The 18186-nt window shown below is 41.6% G+C and overlaps 1 protein-coding gene across 1 annotated transcript; it reads right to left on the bottom strand.

Moving 5' to 3' along the window:
• LOC110497966 (inverted formin-2) lies at nt 1-18186 on the bottom strand. The gene is made up of 5 exons (XM_021574456.2): nt 17967-18186; nt 9784-10195; nt 3340-3455; nt 2680-2839; nt 1-38 (listed from the first exon to the last, which is right to left on the bottom strand). The coding sequence occupies exons 2-5, from the start codon at nt 10178-10180 to the stop codon at nt 1-3; spliced, it is 711 nt and encodes a 236-aa protein (XP_021430131.2). The 5' UTR covers nt 10181-10195; nt 17967-18186.

Genomic DNA, 18186 nt, shown 5'->3' with positions numbered 1-18186 from the left:
TCACCTAAATTTGGGCAGTATATCAAGTAATTGTAATCCTATAAAACAGAAACACTGCATTTAATAAAGACAGTCACAAAAACAACGATCCAACTCCCAATTGATCAGTTTCCTACTTTGTAGTAGGTTATTAAAAAGTTGGAACACTGTGAAATATGATCTGGCATCAGCAAGTGAAGTCGATTGCAGGTGAGCGATTAGGACATAATTATGGTGCGTTCAAGACAACTCGGAAATCTTCGACCTCAGACTTCAGTGCGTTCAAGACAACTGGGAACTCGAGTTGGATGACCAGCGTTCAAAACTATTTTTCCCAGTCGGAGCTCGTTTTTTCCAACCCACTAAAGTCGAAAGTCTGATATTTCTGAGTTCCGAGTTCCGAGTTGTTTTGAGCGTGGCATACAAGTCGAAAACTCAGACATCATATCAGAGCTTTGACTTCTGCTGCATTCATAACCAAGTGGAAGGTGGGAATTTACCAGTTGGATGCATTCAGGTGGTTGAATTCATTGAGAAACACTGAATGGCAAACAAGCTGTGTAAACCATAAACTAAAAGTACAGCTATCATGCTTGTAAACAAATTATAGTGTTCAAAAATCAAATTGATAGATTGCATTTTATAAATAATGTTTTGTTGCTGCATTTAACTGCCAGAAATGCTAATATCGAGGTAATTTCCTTATTAGGTGACGTCAGAGGTCAGCATGTGGGAGAAGTGGGAACTCAGGGTGATAGATGAGTTTCCCACCAGTAGTTAGTTACCAGTTGGAGGTCCGTTCAAAGGAATTTTCCCAGTCGTTTGTGGTAAATTCCCCTTCCCACTTGGTTACTAATGCAGCATTCTCCTACCTGAAGATCAATGACTTCTCAATTTCTCTCTGTGAGCTCGCTTTTTTCAAGTTCCCAGTTGTTTTGAATGCATCAAAAATCTATTTGCAGTAGAGTGGTGATGTGGAACAACTTCGAATAGGCTACATTTACAGAATTCTTTGAAAAAAATAAAAAATGTATTTCACATTTACCGTGAATAGCAAAATCACAAAGAAAGGGAATGGCGACTTGACTTCAGACAAGCTTTTGTTAGACTGCCGCCAATAGGCCATTATAAAAAGGTAGGCATAAATCAAAGTCTGTTCAAATCAAAGTCTGTTCATATAGAATAGCCTACTTAGCCCAATATAATGGTACTCTCAAGACAACTGGGAATTCGAAAAAAAAAACTAAGGTTAAATCATGACGTAAGTGATCTTTAGGTTGACGCTCTAGAAAGATGCCCGAGTTTCTGACATGGAATTTCGAGTTGGATGACCATTCGGAGCTAGTTTTTTCCCTGAGTTCCCAGTTGTCTTGAATGCACTGAAGTCAGAAGTCGGAGATTTCCAAGTTTTGAGTGGTGAGTTCTGAGTGGTTTTGAACGCGGCATTAGACCGCTTTGGAATGCTCTTAGACTTCTTCTTATTAATTAAATAAATAATCAGAGGTCTAATATTGGGATAGACAATACTGTAACCTGTCAAGAACCATAATATTATGCATAGCATATATGACAGACTAGAGTTTATCAGATTTTGATATGCCCACTATGCCAATATTTCTTCAACAATTTCAGCACACAAATCTACAGCATACTGTAGCTAGGCCTAATCTTGATTTCCCCTTCATTAAAACACATATTTTTCAAAAACAAAAAAAAGATTAATGTAACACCATCTATGCCAGACACAAATGCATAATTGTATCCCTGAATATGAGGTTTGCACAAGATTCAGGTGTTTGGGGACAAGATAGGGGACAGATTGAGGACAGGCATATACAGTAGCTAGAAGGACCTAGTGACATACACTACATGACAAAAAGAATGTGGACACCTGCTTGTCGAACATCTCACTCCAAAATCATGGGCATTAATATGGAGTTGGTCCCCACTTTGCTGCTATAACAGCCTCCACTCTTCTGGGAAGGCATTCCACTCGATGTTGGAACTTTGCTGTGGGGACTTGCTACCATTCAGCCACAAGAGCATTAGTGAGGTCGGGCACTGATGTTGGGAGATTAGGCCTGGCTCACAGTCGGCATTCTAATTCATCCCAAAGGTTTTCGATGAGGTTGAGGTCAGGGCTCTGTGCAGGCCAGTCAAGTTCTGCCACACTGTTCTCGACAAGCCATTTCTGTATGGACCTCACTTTGTGCATGGGGCATTGTCATGCTGAAACAGGAAAAGGTCTTCCCCAAACTGTTGCCACAAAGATGGAAGCACGGAATCGTCTTGAATGTCATTTTATGCTGTAGCGTTCAGATTTCCCATCACGGGAACTAAGGGGCCTAGCCCGAACCATTGAAGAGGAGTAGGACAACATTACACAGGCCACAATAAACACCCTGATCAACTCTATGTGAAGGAGATGTGTCGCGCTGATCCACGCCCGTACCTTTTTTAAAGTTATCTGTAACCAAGAGATGCATATACGTGTTCCCAGTCATGTGAAATCCTTAGATTAGGGCCTAATGAAAATATTTCAATTATAACTCAGTAAAATCTTTTAAATGGTTGCATGTTGCGTTTTATAGTTTTGTTCAATATACATTTTGTCATTAACAATGTGCCACTGTGTGACCTTGCAGATGAACTGAATCTCTGCCAAGTGGCTGAGTAATGAAGGTAAACAATGCGCTGTACCAATAAATTCCTTGCGGATCTTGTCTCTCTGTTGCAGGTCGTCTGTCCCAAAGATGATGGCGTTGATGACACTGAGGAGGGTGACAATGTAGGGCATGTTGTCTGTGGCCTGCAGCTCGTTCATGATCACACTGAAGCGATACAGCTGGGTCTTCACACCCTACGGGACAAATGAACACATTAGACATACTGTATATGATTCACTCACACTGTGTGAGGACAGCCCCACCCCCCACCCCATACACGGAATGGTTTAATATTGATCAGAAAGTAACATTAATCAATGTATTGACAACTATGGATGTAACTAGATAACAGAATTAAGTTACTTAGGCAGTCTAACATCTGTACAATAGAAGACATTTCTGGGGGCTAAGTCATATGGTTATTCAGTAATGTATGAAATTAATAAAAATGACTTTAATTATCCTATTTAATGATATTTGAGCTGAAATAGCATGTAACATTTTTTTTTGTCATATCTGATTTCTGTCAGCTTTCATCAAAATCACACACACTATTATGTGTACTTCCCCCCAGCATTTTCCTCTCATTATCCTTCCTAAATCACAATCAGGCAACTTATCCTGTAGATGAATGGTATATATTTCCATAGCCTCTGTCCATTAGTGAAAGCTTGTCTGGCTGTATGACACTTGCCTTGTAATGGTCCAGGGCATCCAGGGCCAGACGGTACCCATCAGAGGAGAACATGCTCAGGGCAGCAAGCAGCTCAAACACCTGCTTCTTCACCATGGTATTGGACGTGTCCAAGGCTGTGGTAAGACATTGTCACAGTCAGTGTACACATAGGGTGTATTCATTGTGTTGACCGTGTTGCAAAACATTTTGTCTGTTGCAAAACCGAAATGGAACGGAAAATGTTTTTCATTGAAAGTTTCTATTGGACAAATTCAGGTAGGTCCCTCCCTGTTTTTTCTGTTTGCTCTGTTTGGTTCTGTTTGGTTTGATTTCAGTTGCAAGATGTAATGAATACAACCATGGTCATGGTCCTCATATTACATCCTGCCTCTTTCTTTCTCCCTTCTCCCTTGTCTGGTGACCTCTAGAATGTTATGGCTTAATTTAAGGAAACGTGACGTGAACTTTGCCACTTTTCTGAAAACGTTTTGTGTTTATGATAAGTGTGTCAGTGTATGTGAAGATGTTGCAATGCACTGTCTCTCCACACAGTGTCTCACTCCATACACTTTGTCTGACATAATAGCCTATATCTGACCTGAATTGTTCCATGTTGCCATTGTACTCCTAAATCTACAACTGAATAAAAATGTTATGTATGTGCATTTATGCTCACTATGGCCTTTACATTATATATACAGTACCAGTTAAATGTGAAGGAAAAGCAGCCAACTAGTGCTCAGCAGATGTGGGAACTCCTACAAGACTGTTGGAAAAGCATTCCAGGTGAAGCTGGTTGAGAGAATGCCAAGCGTGTGCAAACCTGGATGGCATACCAGTGGAAGTATACCAAACATTTTTTGATATACTCAGAGGACCAATATTAGCAAGTTTTAATCACTCCTATATAAACAACAGATTATCGGACACGCAACAAGAACGTCTGATTTCATTATTACTGAAACAGGATCCAAGTGGTATATATAAAGATCCAGTCCATTTAAAAAATTGGAGGTCTTTTAAACTTCAGTGTTGTGATGGAAAAATTCTAGCTAAATGCTTGGCACATAGAATTTAAAAGGATTTTGTCAGATATTATTCATTTTAATCAGACAGATTTTTTACATGGACGATACATTGGAGATAATTTAAGACGAGTACTGGAAACAATAGAATACTATGGATTATCGGGGAAACCAGGCATGGTTTTGTCACTCCCTGACCTTAGAGATCCTTTTTATGTCTCTATTTTGGTTTGGTCAGGGCATGAGTTGGGGTGGGCATTCTATGTTTTGTGTTCTATGTTTTCTATTTCTGTGTGTTTGGCTGGGTGTGGTTCTCAATCAGAGGCAGCTGTCTATCGTTGTCTCCGATTGAGAACCATACTTAGGTAGCCTTTTCCCACCTGTGTTTTGTGGGTAGTTGTTTTCTGTTTTGTGTCTTTCTGCACATGACAGGACTGTTTTGGTTTTCGTTCATTCGCTTTGTTATTTTAGTTATTTCAGTGTTTAGTTCAAATAAAAGTATGAACATGTACCACACTGCGCTTTGGTCCACACCTTCTTCCACAGATGATCGTTACATAACTACCCACCACCAAAGGACCAAGCAGTGTGGCCAGGAGAGGCAGCCCCAATAATTTATTTTGGGGGGGCACACGGGACGGTCGGCGGAGCAGAGGATGGAACCAGAGCCAGTCAGGGTGAAATTGGAGGTGAGCGACGTCAGCAAAGCAGAAACAGTGAAGGAGTTGATGGGGAGATTGGAGGAGAGAGGAATGAGAGAGTTGCTGTGTTGGTGCATGAGGCACGACATCCACACGATGGAGCATGTCCTCGATTTGATGTCACCTGAGTCAGCTCTCCATTCTCGTCCTGAGGTGCGTGCTAGGGGTCTGGTGTGCCAGCCCCAAGCACCAGGCCTCCTGTGCTCCTCCCCAGCCCTGCACGTCTTGTGCCAGCTTGGCGCTACAGATCTCCAGTACGCGTTCTTAGCCCGGTGCTCTACATTCCAGCTCTCCGCATCTGCCGGACTAGGGTGAGGATCCAGCCAGGAGGATGGTGCCAGCCCTGCTCTCCAGACCTCCAGTGCGTGTCCTCGGGCCAGGATATCCCCCGCCGGCTCTAGGTACGGTTTCCCCAGTTCGCCAGGAGATCCCAGTGCAGCCTGTTCCAGCTCCCCGCACGTGCCGGGCTAGAGTGGGCATTCAGCCTGGAGGAGTGGTGTCAAGGCTACGCACCAGATCTCCAGTGCTACCCCACAGCCCGGTCTGTCCTGTGCCTCCTCCACGGACCAGCCCACGGACCAGCCCTCCTGTCCGGAGCTGCCAGAGTCGCCCTCCTGTCCGGAGCTGCCAGAGTCGCCCTCCTGTCCGGAGCTGCGCCGCTGCACTTTGGTCCACACCTTCTTCCACAGATGATAGTTACAGGTTTTCATAGCTGATTTTGAAAAGGCTTTTGATAAAGTACGACTTGAGTTTATGTATACAGTTGAAGTCGGAAGTATACATACACTTATGTTGGAGTCTTTAAAACTTGTTTTTCAACCACGTTCGAGAAGTGCAAATCAATCTCAGAACAACAGCAAAGGACCTTGTCAAGATGCTGGAGGAAACAAGGTACAAAAGTATCTATATCCACAGTAAAACGAGTCCTATATCGACATAAACTGAAAGGCTGCTCAGCAAGGAAGAAGCCACTCCTTCAAAACTCCCATTAAAAAAGCCAGACTACGGTTTGCAATTGCACATGGGGACAAACATCGTACTTTTTGGAGAAATGTCCTCTGGTCTGATGAAACAAAAATAGAACTATTTGGCCATAATAACCATCTTTATGTTTGGAGGAAAAATGGGGATGCTTGCAAGCCAAATAACCCCATTCCAACCGTGAAGCGCGGGGCTGGCAGCATCATGTTGTGGAGGTGCTTTGCTGTAGGAGGGACTGGTGCACTTCACAAAATAGATGGCATCATGAGGGAGGAAAATTATGTGGATATATTGAAGCAACATCTCAAGACATCAGTCAGGAAGTTAAAGTTTGGTCACAAATAGGTCTTCCGAATGGACATTGACCCCAAGCATACTTCCAAAGTTGTGGCAAAATGGCTTAAGGACAACAAAGTCATTGTATTGGAGGGGCCATCACAAAGCCCTGACCTCAATAGATAATTTGTGGGCAGAACTGAAAAAGCGCATGTGAGCAAGGAGGCCTACAAACCTGACCCAGTTACACCAGCTCTGTCAGGAGGAATGGGCCAAAATTCACCCAACTTATTGTGGGAAGCTTGTGGAATGCTACCCGTAACGTTTCAACCAAGTTAAACAATTTAAAGGCAATGCTACCAAATACTAATTGAGTGCATGTAAACTTCTGACTCACTGGGAATGTGAAGAAAGAAATAAGAGCTGAAATAAATCATTCTCTACTATTATTCTGACATTTCACATGAAAATAAAGTGGTGATCCTAACTGACAGAAGACAGGGAATTTTTACTCTGATTAAATGTCAGGAATTGTGAAAAACGGAGTTTAAATGTATTTGTCTAAGGTGTATTTAAACTTCTGACTTCAACTGTATATGTGTAAATGTCTGAATGCTTATGTGTGTGTGTATATATACATATATATATATATATGTATATATATATATTTACAAAAAAATGTATATGGTGGATAGGAAATGGTGCAGACAATTACATTGATGGAAGCAACAATCTATCAGCAATATTAAAGCTGATCCACCCCCTATTTTTTTTTTTACAAATAACAACAACAAAAAAGAGTGCAAACCTGTCATCAAGGCTAAGGGTGGCTACTTTGAAGAATCTCAAATATAAACTGTATTTTCATTTTTTTAACACTTTTTTGGTTACTACACGAATCCATATGTGTTATTTCATAGTTTTGATGTCTTCACTACTATTCTACAATGTAGAAAATAGTCAAATAAAGAAAAACCTTGAGTGAGTAGGTGTGTCCAAACTTTTGACTGGTACTGTATATCCTGTTAAGTCTATAGGGGCGCTATTTCATTATTGGATAAAAAAACGTGCCCGTTTTAAGCGCAATATTTTGTCACGAAAAGATGCTTGACTATGCATATAATTGACAGCTTTGGAAAGAAAACAGTCTAACGTTTCCAAAACTGCAAAGATATTATCTGTGAGTGTCACAGAACTCATTCTACAGGCGAAACCAAGATGAAACTTCAAACAGGAAATGAGCAGAATCTCTGAAGCTCTGTTTTCAAATGTCTCCTTATATGGCTGTGAATGCAGCAGGAACGAGCCTGTGCTTTCTGTCGTTTCTTCAAGAAGTCTGCAGCATTGTGATGTATTTGTAGGCATATCATTGGAAGATTGGCCATAAGAGACTACATTTTCCAGGGGTCCGCCCGGTGTCCTTTGTCTAAATTTGTGCGTAATCTTCAGTTGCGGTCATTTTCTCCTGGGATTCAGAACAGAAAGCACACTTCCACGAAGGATATATCATCAAAGAGATATGTGAAAAACACCTTGAGGATTGGTTCTAAACAACGTTTGCCATGTTTCAGTCGATATTATGGAGTTAATTTGGAAAAAAGTTTGGCGTTTTGAAGACTGAATTTTCAGGTTTTTTTGGTAGCCAAACGTGAAGCACCAAACGGAGCGATTTCTCCTAAACAAATAATCTTTCAGGAAAAACTGAGCATTTGCTATCTAACTGAGAGTCTCCTCATTGAAAACATCTGAAGTTCTTCAAAGGTAAGGATTTTATTTGAATGATTTTCTGGTTTTTGTGAAAATGTTGCCTGCTAATGCTAACGCTAAATGCTACGCTAGCTGCGCTTGCTTTGCTATGATTGAGAAGCATATTTTGAAAATCTAAGATGACAGTGTTGTTAACAAAAGGCTAAGCTTGAGAGCTAGCATATTCATTTCATTGAATTTGCGATTTTCATGAATAGTTAACGTTGTGTTATGCTAATGAGCTGCGGGGATATTTACACTCCTGGATACAGGTTTTTTTCGTAGCTAAACGTGACGCCCCAAACGGAGCGATTTCTCCTAAACAAATAATCTTTCAGGAAAAACTGAGCATTTGCTATCTAACTGAGAGTCTCCTCATTGAAAACATCTGAAGTTCTTCAAAGGTAAATGATTTTATTTGAATGATTTTCTGGTTTTTGTGAAAATGTTGCCTGCTGATGCTAACGCTAAATGCTACGCTAGCTGCGCTAGCTGTTACACAAATGCTTGTTTTGCTATGGTTGAGAAGCATATTTTGAAAATCTGAGATGACAGTGTTGTTAACAAAAGGCTAAGCTTGAGAGCTAGCATATTAATTTCATTTCATTTGCGATTTTCATGAATAGTTAACGTTGCGTTATGGTAATGAGCTTGAGGCTGTATTCACGATCCCGGATCCGGGATGGCTCGACGCAAGTCGATATACACTACTGTTCAAAAGTTTACTTGTTTTTGAAAGAAAAGCTATTTTTTTGTCCATTTAAATAACATTGAATTGATCAGATATACAGTGTAGACATTATTAATGTTGTAAATTACTTATGTTGCTCGAAATGGCAGATTTTTAATGGAATATCTACATAGGCGTACAGAGGCCCATTATCAGCAACTATCACTCCTGTGTTCCAATGGCACGTTGTGTTAGCTAATCTAAGTTCATAATTTTAAAAGGCTAATTGATCATTAGAAACCCTTTTGCAATTATGTTAGCACAGCTGAAAACTGTTATTATGATTAAATAAGCAATAAAACTGGCCTTCTTTAGACTAGTTACGTATCTGGAGCATCAGCATTTGTGGGTTCGATTACAGGCTCAAAATGGCCAGAAACAACAACAAAACAAGTCTGAAACTCGTCAGTCTGTTCTTGTTCTGAGAAATGAAGGCTATTTCATGCCAGAAATTGCCAAGAAACTGAAGATCTCGTACAACGCTGTGCACTACTGAGCAAGAGGACAAGTACATTAGAGTGTCTAATTTGAGAAACAGACGCCTCACACGTCCTTAACTGGCAGATTCATTAAATAGTACCCGCAAAACACCAGTCTCATCGTCAACAGTGAAGAGCCGACTCCAGGATGCTGGTCTTCTAGGCAGAGTTGCAAAAAAAAAGCCATATCTCAGACTGGCCAATAAAAAGAAAAGATCAAGATGGGCAAAATAACCTTGTCAACATCTTGACTATATTTCCTTTCATTTTGCAACTCATTTTATGTACGTTTTCATAGAAAACAAGGACATTTCTAAGTGACACCAAACTTTTGAACTAACACAATGTGCCATGTGTACTGTATATATTTTTTTGTTTTGTGCACACATACTTGATATCCTGTTTCATAAGCCCATACGGGCTGGGCACCAATTGGTGTACAACGCGGAAATAAAATAATTAAATTATCAGTGGAACACATTTTTAAACACTGCATTTCTCCTCATTCCTAGGTGATGTAGAACCTTGGGAGAGTTTGCGGATGTAGCCCTCATTCTCCACGATAAAGTGGATCCCAGCAGATGAGTTCATGACGGCCCGGACACAGCTGACACAGGTAAGCTGCAGCAGGGCATCTGTGATGCGGGAGCAGCCCCTCCCAGATAGCCTGTCCAGGGCCTCCAGCAGCAGGTCCAGCCCACTCAGCTCCAGGAACTGGACCATCCAGGACTCCTCGCTGCCCTCCAGACGACGCTTCAGCCCAGAGTAGTTGACCACACTGGGCACCTGGAGCATGCGGATGCACAGCTCTGGGTCGGCACTCTCCAGGTTGGCCTCCAGCTGGGTGTCTGAGTCCTGGGAGGAGCCCAGATGGCCCCTCACCGCCGCCCACTTCCTCTTCCCATCCGACTTCACTGACATGGTGATGGAGAGGGTCTGTGGACAGAAGTTAAGGTAGTTTAATTAATTAAGGGGGCAAGAGGTTCAGTTCAGCATCATAGTGAACATAAACCTGTTTACTATAAAGTGCTGAAAAGGGTGAAAAGTGAATTTTCTTTTGCCGTTCATAGTCAAACTGTTATTGGCATCGTTTTGTGCAAACAAGCCATTAACTATTTGACCTGCAGATGGACTTGTGCATAAATATGCAGGACAACTAGTCCCCATTAGAATTGTTTCAGGGCATTCCTGTCTAAAGGATGCAGGCCTTTATCACAACATAGCACATTCATAAGAAATGACAGCTCTGCACATTGTGGGACAAGTGAAGGATATGTCAGCAGTCCTGTCGTCATTAGTCCTGCCAAACATCCAAACTTAATCCTGCAGTGAAAGGGAAGCGACTCGCTGTCAGCTAATCAACAGCAAACACAAAGACAGGCATGACAAAGACTGTGCATATTTATGGGAGATATTATTCTGTGTATATACTCTATTTTCAATTACATCCAACTGTAAACAAGGTTTTGAGTAATAGTATCACTGTGAAGAGAAAAATACCACCCAGGATATTAATAAGCTCATCTGATCTCAGACCGTGAGTGGCACATTTTGATCACACAAGTGACCTTTTCTGGGATAGCCCCAGAACACTTCTCCCTCACAGTACCCTGCACCACTACCAGATACGCACAACATCTCTTGCAATGTGTAACCAGCAGAGGAGGCTGGTAAGAGGAGGATGGCTCATAATAATGAATAGAATGGAATTAATGGAACCAGGCGTTAGGTGTGTTTGAGACCATTCATTTTCCTCCCAAAATGCCTTTAATTATATCACACTTGCCAAGACTAACCTAAAGAGATGGTATTGGAGAGGATAAATATAAACAACCAAATTGCAGCTCTGCACGCAGCTCTCCAACACATGGCCTTAGCTAAGGAATCTGGGCTATGTAAATAATGTTTCTGTGTTGAGTTTAAAGGCTCTCAAACAATCTACACAGAATAACAAAGGGGTAAAAACACTGGGTACAGATGATAAGATTCCACCACAGTGGGAATTTAGATGGAACTCAAGTCAACCCTGAAATGTAAGAAACTGTAAACTCCTACAAATTGGATTTCCATTCAGTTCTCAAGTTCCCTATAATTCAACAGGCAAAAAAAGGAGCTGTTCTATTCCAGACACGTTTGTGGCGTGGCTGATTCCACCCCCGATTTGGGCTGCCAGTGTGACAATGTTACCATGGCAGCCAGGCCTTCTCATCCTCCGTCAAAAAGCTCTGTTCATTAGCTACAGAATGGGTGGAATGTCTCCTGCTTCACTGGCTGCTTTCTGATATCTAATGATATTTATACTCAAGCATTTGAACACCTTACAAGGATCTACAATCTATTCAACTGTACAAAGTGATGTACAGTAGGGTCCATGGTAAATAGAAGGGTTGTTTCACCAATTCTGTGCCTTTTCAGTTACATTTTTTATTTTTTATTTCACCAAATGTTACCATTCTGTCATAAAACGCACATGTTCAATAAAAAACGCATTTTCCCATATCAGTAACTGCCTATTAAGTGCCATATAAAGTAACAGAGTTGACGACTTAAATCATCCACAAATCCCCTTGTGACAGGGGGAATCGAAAAATGTATTATTATTTTATTTTATTTTTATGCTGCTGCAGTGGATAGTGGCCATTTTACGGGCTCCTGACCAATTCTGCTATTTCGTTTTTAATGCTAATCTTAACTTTTTTTTGTACATAATGTCTCTGCCATCACTTCCTATGACCCAAAACGGCTTCTGGACATCAGAACAGTGATCACTAACCTCGATTTGGATGAAGATTTCTACTTCAACGAGTTGACAGCTCTGGACGTTTACTCCAGACCAAGCTCTAATCCCCGGGACTCAAAAGAGGAGGCGGTAGCGAAAAAGAGGCAGGTGAGGCGGTCTCCTAACGAGATTAGTTCGGCAAACAAATAGACAGCCATTGACCTGTGTTCTGTTGTCGAATGTGCAGCCACTGGAGAACAAACTGGATGAACTCCGTTCGAGACAATCCTATCAACGGGACCTGAAGAACTGTAATATTATTTGTTTCTCTTGGCTGAACAAGGACATGGATAAAATATATCTTGCGGGTTTCTCCATGCATTGTCTAGACCAGACGGCAGCCTCGGGTAGGTAAGCATAATGGGGAGGGGTGTGTCTCTTTGTCAACAGCAGCTGGTGCACAATCTCTAATATTAAGGAAGCCTTGAGTTTTTGCTCGCCTGAGTTAGAATACCTCATTATAAGCTGCAGACCATATTACTCACCAATTTTTCGTAGCTGTCTATTTACCACCACAAACCGATGCTGGAACTAAGACCACACTCAACGAGCTGTATAGGACCATAAATAAACAAGACAATGCACACCCAGAGGCGACGCTTCTCATGGCCGGTGATTTTAATGCAGGGAAACTGCAGGGAAATGCAGGGAAATCATTTTTACCAGCATGTCAGCATCACCTTTACTCCACACACAGAAATGCATAAAAGGCTCTCCCTCACCCTCCATATGGCGAATCTGACCATAACTCTATCCTACTGATTCCTGCTTAAATTCAAAACAGGAAGTACCAGTGACACACTCAATTCGGAAATGGTCCGATGAAGCGGATGCTAAGCTACAGGACTGTTTCACTAGCACAGACTGGAATATGTTCCGGGATTCATCCAATAACATTGAGGAGTTTACCACATCAGTCACCTGCTTCATTAATGAGTGCATCGACGACATCTTGCCCACAGTGACCATACTTACATATCCAAAACTGAAGCCATGAATAACAGGCAACATCTGCACTGAGCTAAAGGCTAGAGCTTCCGCTTTCAAGCTGTGGGACATTAATCTGGATGCTTATAAGAAATCCCGCTACGACCTCCGACGAGCCATAAAAACAGGCAATGTGTCAATACAAGGCTAAGATAAAATCCTACTATGCCAGCTCTGACACTCGTTGGATATGGCAGGGCTCGCAAACTGTCATGGATTACAAAGGAAAACCCAGCCGCGAGCTGCCCGGTGACACTAGCCTACCAGACGAGTTAAATACCTTCTATGCTCTCTGAGGCAAGCAACACTGAACCATGCATGAGAGCACCAGCTGTTCCGTACGACTGTGTGATCTCACTCTCTGTAGCCAATGTGAGTAATACCTTTAAACAGGTTAACATTTACCGCGGGGACAGATGGATTACCAGGATGCATACTCAAAGCATATGCTGGTCAGCTGGCAAGTGTCTTCACTGACATTTTCAAACTGTCCCTGATCCAGTCTGTAATACCTACATGTTTAGAGCAGACTACCATGGTTCATGTGCCCAAGAACACCAAGGTAACATGTCTAAATTATTATCGCCCAGTAACACTCACATCTGTAGCCACTGTTGGGTTATGAGAATATGAAATATACTTATTTGTGTCACTGAGGGAGTGCTTAGGTTTAGAGGGTCTACACCAGAAGTTAATGGTTATCTGTAGGAGGAAGGTATATAGTGTGTGCAATTAAGCTTGGAATGTGCTGAGTGCATGGAAGCGATCACATGTGGCAGGCATTGATAAGGGAAGAGAGTCATAGATTAGTGATGAAGGGGGGTCGAGGTCAGGTCAGGTCACATTAAGTGAGAAAGAAAAGTTTATGGCCCAGATTATTTAGTGTCCTGCAAAGTAGTAAAGATACAATGTTTGTGCAGATGTGTAGGAGGTGATTCAGCCTAGGAGGAAGGGTTAAATATCAGTGCTTGTGTGAAAATGTTTTTGTCTAATGCAGCTGTATTAACCCTCTGGGATGAATAAACTTGGTCTAAAGCTTTCATAGTGCCCGTTGAGTTTTACTCTGAGAATTAGAACCTAACACCACGAAATGCTTTGAAAGTCTGATCATGGCTCACATCAACACCATCATACCAGACACCCTGGACCCACTCCAATTTGCATCGCGCCCCAACAGATCCATAGATGACACAATCTCTATTGCACCCCACACTACCCTCTCCAACCTGGAAAAAAGGAATACCTATGTGAGAATGTTGTTCATTGACTACAGCTCAGCGTTCAACATGACACTGCCCTCCAAGCTCACTAAGCTCAGGACCCTGGGACTGAACATCTCCCTCTGCAACTGGATTCAGGACTTCCTGACGGGCCACCCCCAGGTGGTCAGGCTAAGCAACAACACATCCACCACAATGACTCTCAACACGGGTGCCCCTCAGGGGTGTATGCTTAGTCCCCTCCTGTACTCCCTGTTCACCCACGACTGCGTGGCTGCGTACGACACCAACACCATCATTAAGTTTGGATGAGAAAGCCTTTAGGGAAGGAGGTCTTCCATTCAGATTTATAGAATTGTCCATGTGGTCTATAATAAAGGACACTTCATTTAATATAACAGACTTTTAAAATTCAATATTTGTGCACAATTTCTACTTAAAATATCAAATGAATGCAAAAGAAACTCATTTCTTGGAATGACCCAGAATGATTTAGTCTAGGTGAATTCCACAACATCAGTCATGAACACAGTCATGGACACATCAGAAATCCATGAACATCATGTAGGGTTCCCTAGATAAGTCAGCAGGACTTTCCAACATGGGTCATGCAGTTTTCAGTAGGAAATAGGAAGGAAGGGAATTTCCTGAGACAGGAAACACAAGAAAAACATGCTGCCACAGCAAGATTTGGTGTTCCTCTTTTTAAAATGTTGTTCCTCACACAATGCTGACCTGGTCTCAGTTTGAGAGAGAGAGAGCTTATGTTTATAAACATACATCTGGACCAGTTGTGGATCATCTAGATAAAAAGGGAGAAAGGGGCATTCTTTTTTAGCTTGTTGCTTCTGCACATTCTTTATGCTCAGTGACAGCTCCCACATAGCCACACTCACATTGGCTTACTCACTGCAGGTCAGGAATACACTCATACTGTACTCAAGGGAAGCAGCCTACATTAAAACAACTCAACCCACTATTCTACTGTAAAAACGATGTTCTATTATATAATAAAAGATTATCCCTATTGATTTCCTTGTAAGCACTCAGCTCATGCATACAGCGTAGATAAATCTGCCTGTATTTTCAAAGGAAAGATTTTGTTCTTATCACTTTGAGTGCAGGTATTTTTTGTGTAAGCCAAACAGAAGAAAGTAAATAAACTACAACATGGCTGGGGTAAGAATTGAGCCACATGAAGCCCAGTGTTTATGGAATTTATCGTATTTGTTGTCACTGGAATGCCAGACTTGACCATGAGTGACAGGCCCAGGTCATCTCAGAGCAAACATTGTTGCCTACAGTTCCTACTGTCGTGTTTCCATAATGCAGACTTAATCCACTAGAAAAGCTCATTCAAAAATATATAACTCTAAAAGATCAAGATGGATTACCTGGGATTATCTCTATGTTGTTTGAACATCTCCAATCAGCCTCCTCAACATAATTGTATCTGTGACTTATTTGCCCCCCCAAAAAAAATAATGTGTTGGCGATGTCCATCTCCTCACTTGCACTACTAGGAGTAGTAATGAGAGATTTCACATCTGGTATTAATTTTCTAGAACTAGTAGCCTGTAATAAATGTATCACTATCTTCATTGATGTTGCGAATTTGAAGAGGTTGAATTTAAACCTTGTTCATGTTATTGACTTCAATGTTAAGACCTGTGAGTTCAGAGCAGATGTCTGAAAGGAGGGGTAACAATCGTCTAGAATTCTTGATGAGCTGATACCGCAGGCGTTGTGTTGATAAAACTTTGGTAGCATTTTCCTCCGGTTTCCTTGATTAAAGTCCCCAAGCTACAATAAATATTGTCTCAGGATATGCGGTTTCCAGTTTGCACAAAGTCCAGTGTAGTTTCTTGAGAGCCATCGTGGTGTCGGCGTGAGGGGAAAGATACACGGTTGTGACGATAACCCGAAGAGAATGATCTGTTATGGCAATGCCAATGCCAAGCTATGTGAATACTATAGCAACCCACAGCTGTGAGGATGAGAGAGATTATAAGAATGCTGCTGACCTGCAAAATGACTAACCAAAATCTAAAACTGACCCTTTACCTAATTTTAACCAATTCTGAAATGAAATGTTGGTTTGCAGGTCAGGTCCATATAGCCTTTTCCTTTGAGGGTATGCTGTGAGTCACAAAGCCCTGAGTGGGCTGCTTTTGCTTAGTGGCAATTATACATAGTGATATTTCAGAGCCCTCTCATCCTGATTCTCAGGACTGGCGCTAGCTTTTTGGGGACCCTGAGATTTACTTGGAGGGTTCCCCACCTTGGAGGGTTCCCCACCTGCAATTCTACACATAATTGCTCTGGGGTGTAGAGAAAATGTTTCAGATTTAGAACACATTTTCTGCAATTCTACACATGTTGCAATGAGGCGGAGAGAAGACTTTGCAATTACATAACACCTTTCATGCAATTCTACTCATTTTGCCATGGGGCAGAGAGAGGAAATATGCAGTTTTATAGATCATTTCCTGCAATTCTACCAAATTTGCCATTTGGGGGTTATTTTTTCCCCTCCATTTCAAAGCAAATTTTCTGCAATTTCACACATTTTGTAATGACTTATGCCATGTTAATATAATATCTGTGTGGGAATGACGAACAAAATCAATGTGGGCCCTTTGGAGGTCAGGGCCCCTGTGCACGTGCCCTGTGTGCCTGGTCGGTATTCGGCCATGATTACTACAAGTTTAGATATCTGGCTAGACTAACTACCAATCTTAAAACTGTTAGCTGACATGGCTGATTAATTCAGTGACTGGCATAACACGAGAGAAACTGCTGATGCACAAGGAAATGTAATTCTATATTTATTTATATTATTTTGGTCAGGAACCCCCCCCCCCCTTATGCCTAGAACGGGCCATGCTGGTTATAATGATGAAGTTGAGCATGCCTTGCCTTGAACAATAAATTCATAGAGGTGCATACAACATTCCTGAGATCATGCTTGCCTTGAAAGTGCCACCAGAAGGTGATGTTAATAAGCAGAGCCTTATATAAACAGGGCTAAGGTCTCCAACTGAATTTGGACAGTGTATCCCAACCTGGTTACTGTTAAACAGTGCAATGCACAAAGCATGATTTTATTAGCTGGATGTGAATATGTTAAAAATGCATCATAGGCCATATGTAGACCACATCAGTCTGTGTTTCTGTCAAAAGGGACCAAAGGACTCCATTGATGTTACTTGACCTGCATCACCCACAAGCAGTCCTTGTGTCTATGGGAAACATTAAGGAGATGTTTGACAATTTCCAAAATGCATTATGTCAGGATATTCACTCTTGTAATCATCTGTTAAAAATAAATAAGGGATAATGGGGGATGTGATGTCCATTAGATGAATTGCCATCTGTTAAATCATTATCAATACAGGCAGGCTAGACTTATGTCAGTAATATTACTCTTTCGAACAGATGTGAAAATGTGTTTCTGTTTGATAATCAAGTGAAGTAAGTACTCTAGTGCTACGGATTCCAATGTTGTGGAATTGTCTTTATTTTGCGCTCTCGACTGCTCCCATTTTCATGGTGTCACTGGGAACATAACGGGAAAACCTATCACCTGCTTATAATTTCGAATTCAGATAATTTATCGTTTAAAAAATTAACTTCGTTGTCTGAAGTTCTCATAAATAGCCCACCGATGAGCTAAAAGACAATTCCCCTTAAATCGCGCGTTTCCAGCTGCGCTGCTTACCTGATCTTATGCCAAAATAACCACTTGAAGAATCGCGTCCTCCGATTGCGGACAGACAACGTATCTTTCCAGCTTCCAAGCGCCTTTTTTATTTCGTGCTTTACCAGGATACCTCTGTACAATGTATGTAGAGGTTAAGTGGAGAATGAGTGAGGATGGTTCGGGGAATTTCAGTTTGGTCGTGGACCTCATCGTTTACACATGAGCACAATGTGACGAC

Source organism: Oncorhynchus mykiss, chromosome 19 (assembly GCF_013265735.2).
Source record: "Oncorhynchus mykiss isolate Arlee chromosome 19, USDA_OmykA_1.1, whole genome shotgun sequence".
In the NCBI taxonomy this organism is placed as follows: domain Eukaryota; kingdom Metazoa; phylum Chordata; class Actinopteri; order Salmoniformes; family Salmonidae; genus Oncorhynchus; species Oncorhynchus mykiss.
This window is presented reverse-complemented; position numbering and strand designations above follow the sequence as displayed.

Bases quoted from the DNA above. Each gene is read 5' to 3' on its own strand.
- LOC110497966 (XM_021574456.2), bottom strand. From the start codon at position 10,180: ATGTCAGTGAAGTCGGATGGGAAGAGGAAGTGGGCGGCGGTGAGGGGC. The intron at 2,840-3,339 runs GCAAGTGTCATA...TTTGTCCCGTAG, and splicing joins ATGCCCTGGACCATTACAAG to GGTGTGAAGACCCAGCTGTA. The intron at 39-2,679 runs GTACAGCGCATT...TCTGTTTTATAG, and splicing joins GATCCGCAAGGAATTTATTG to GATTACAATTACTTGATATA.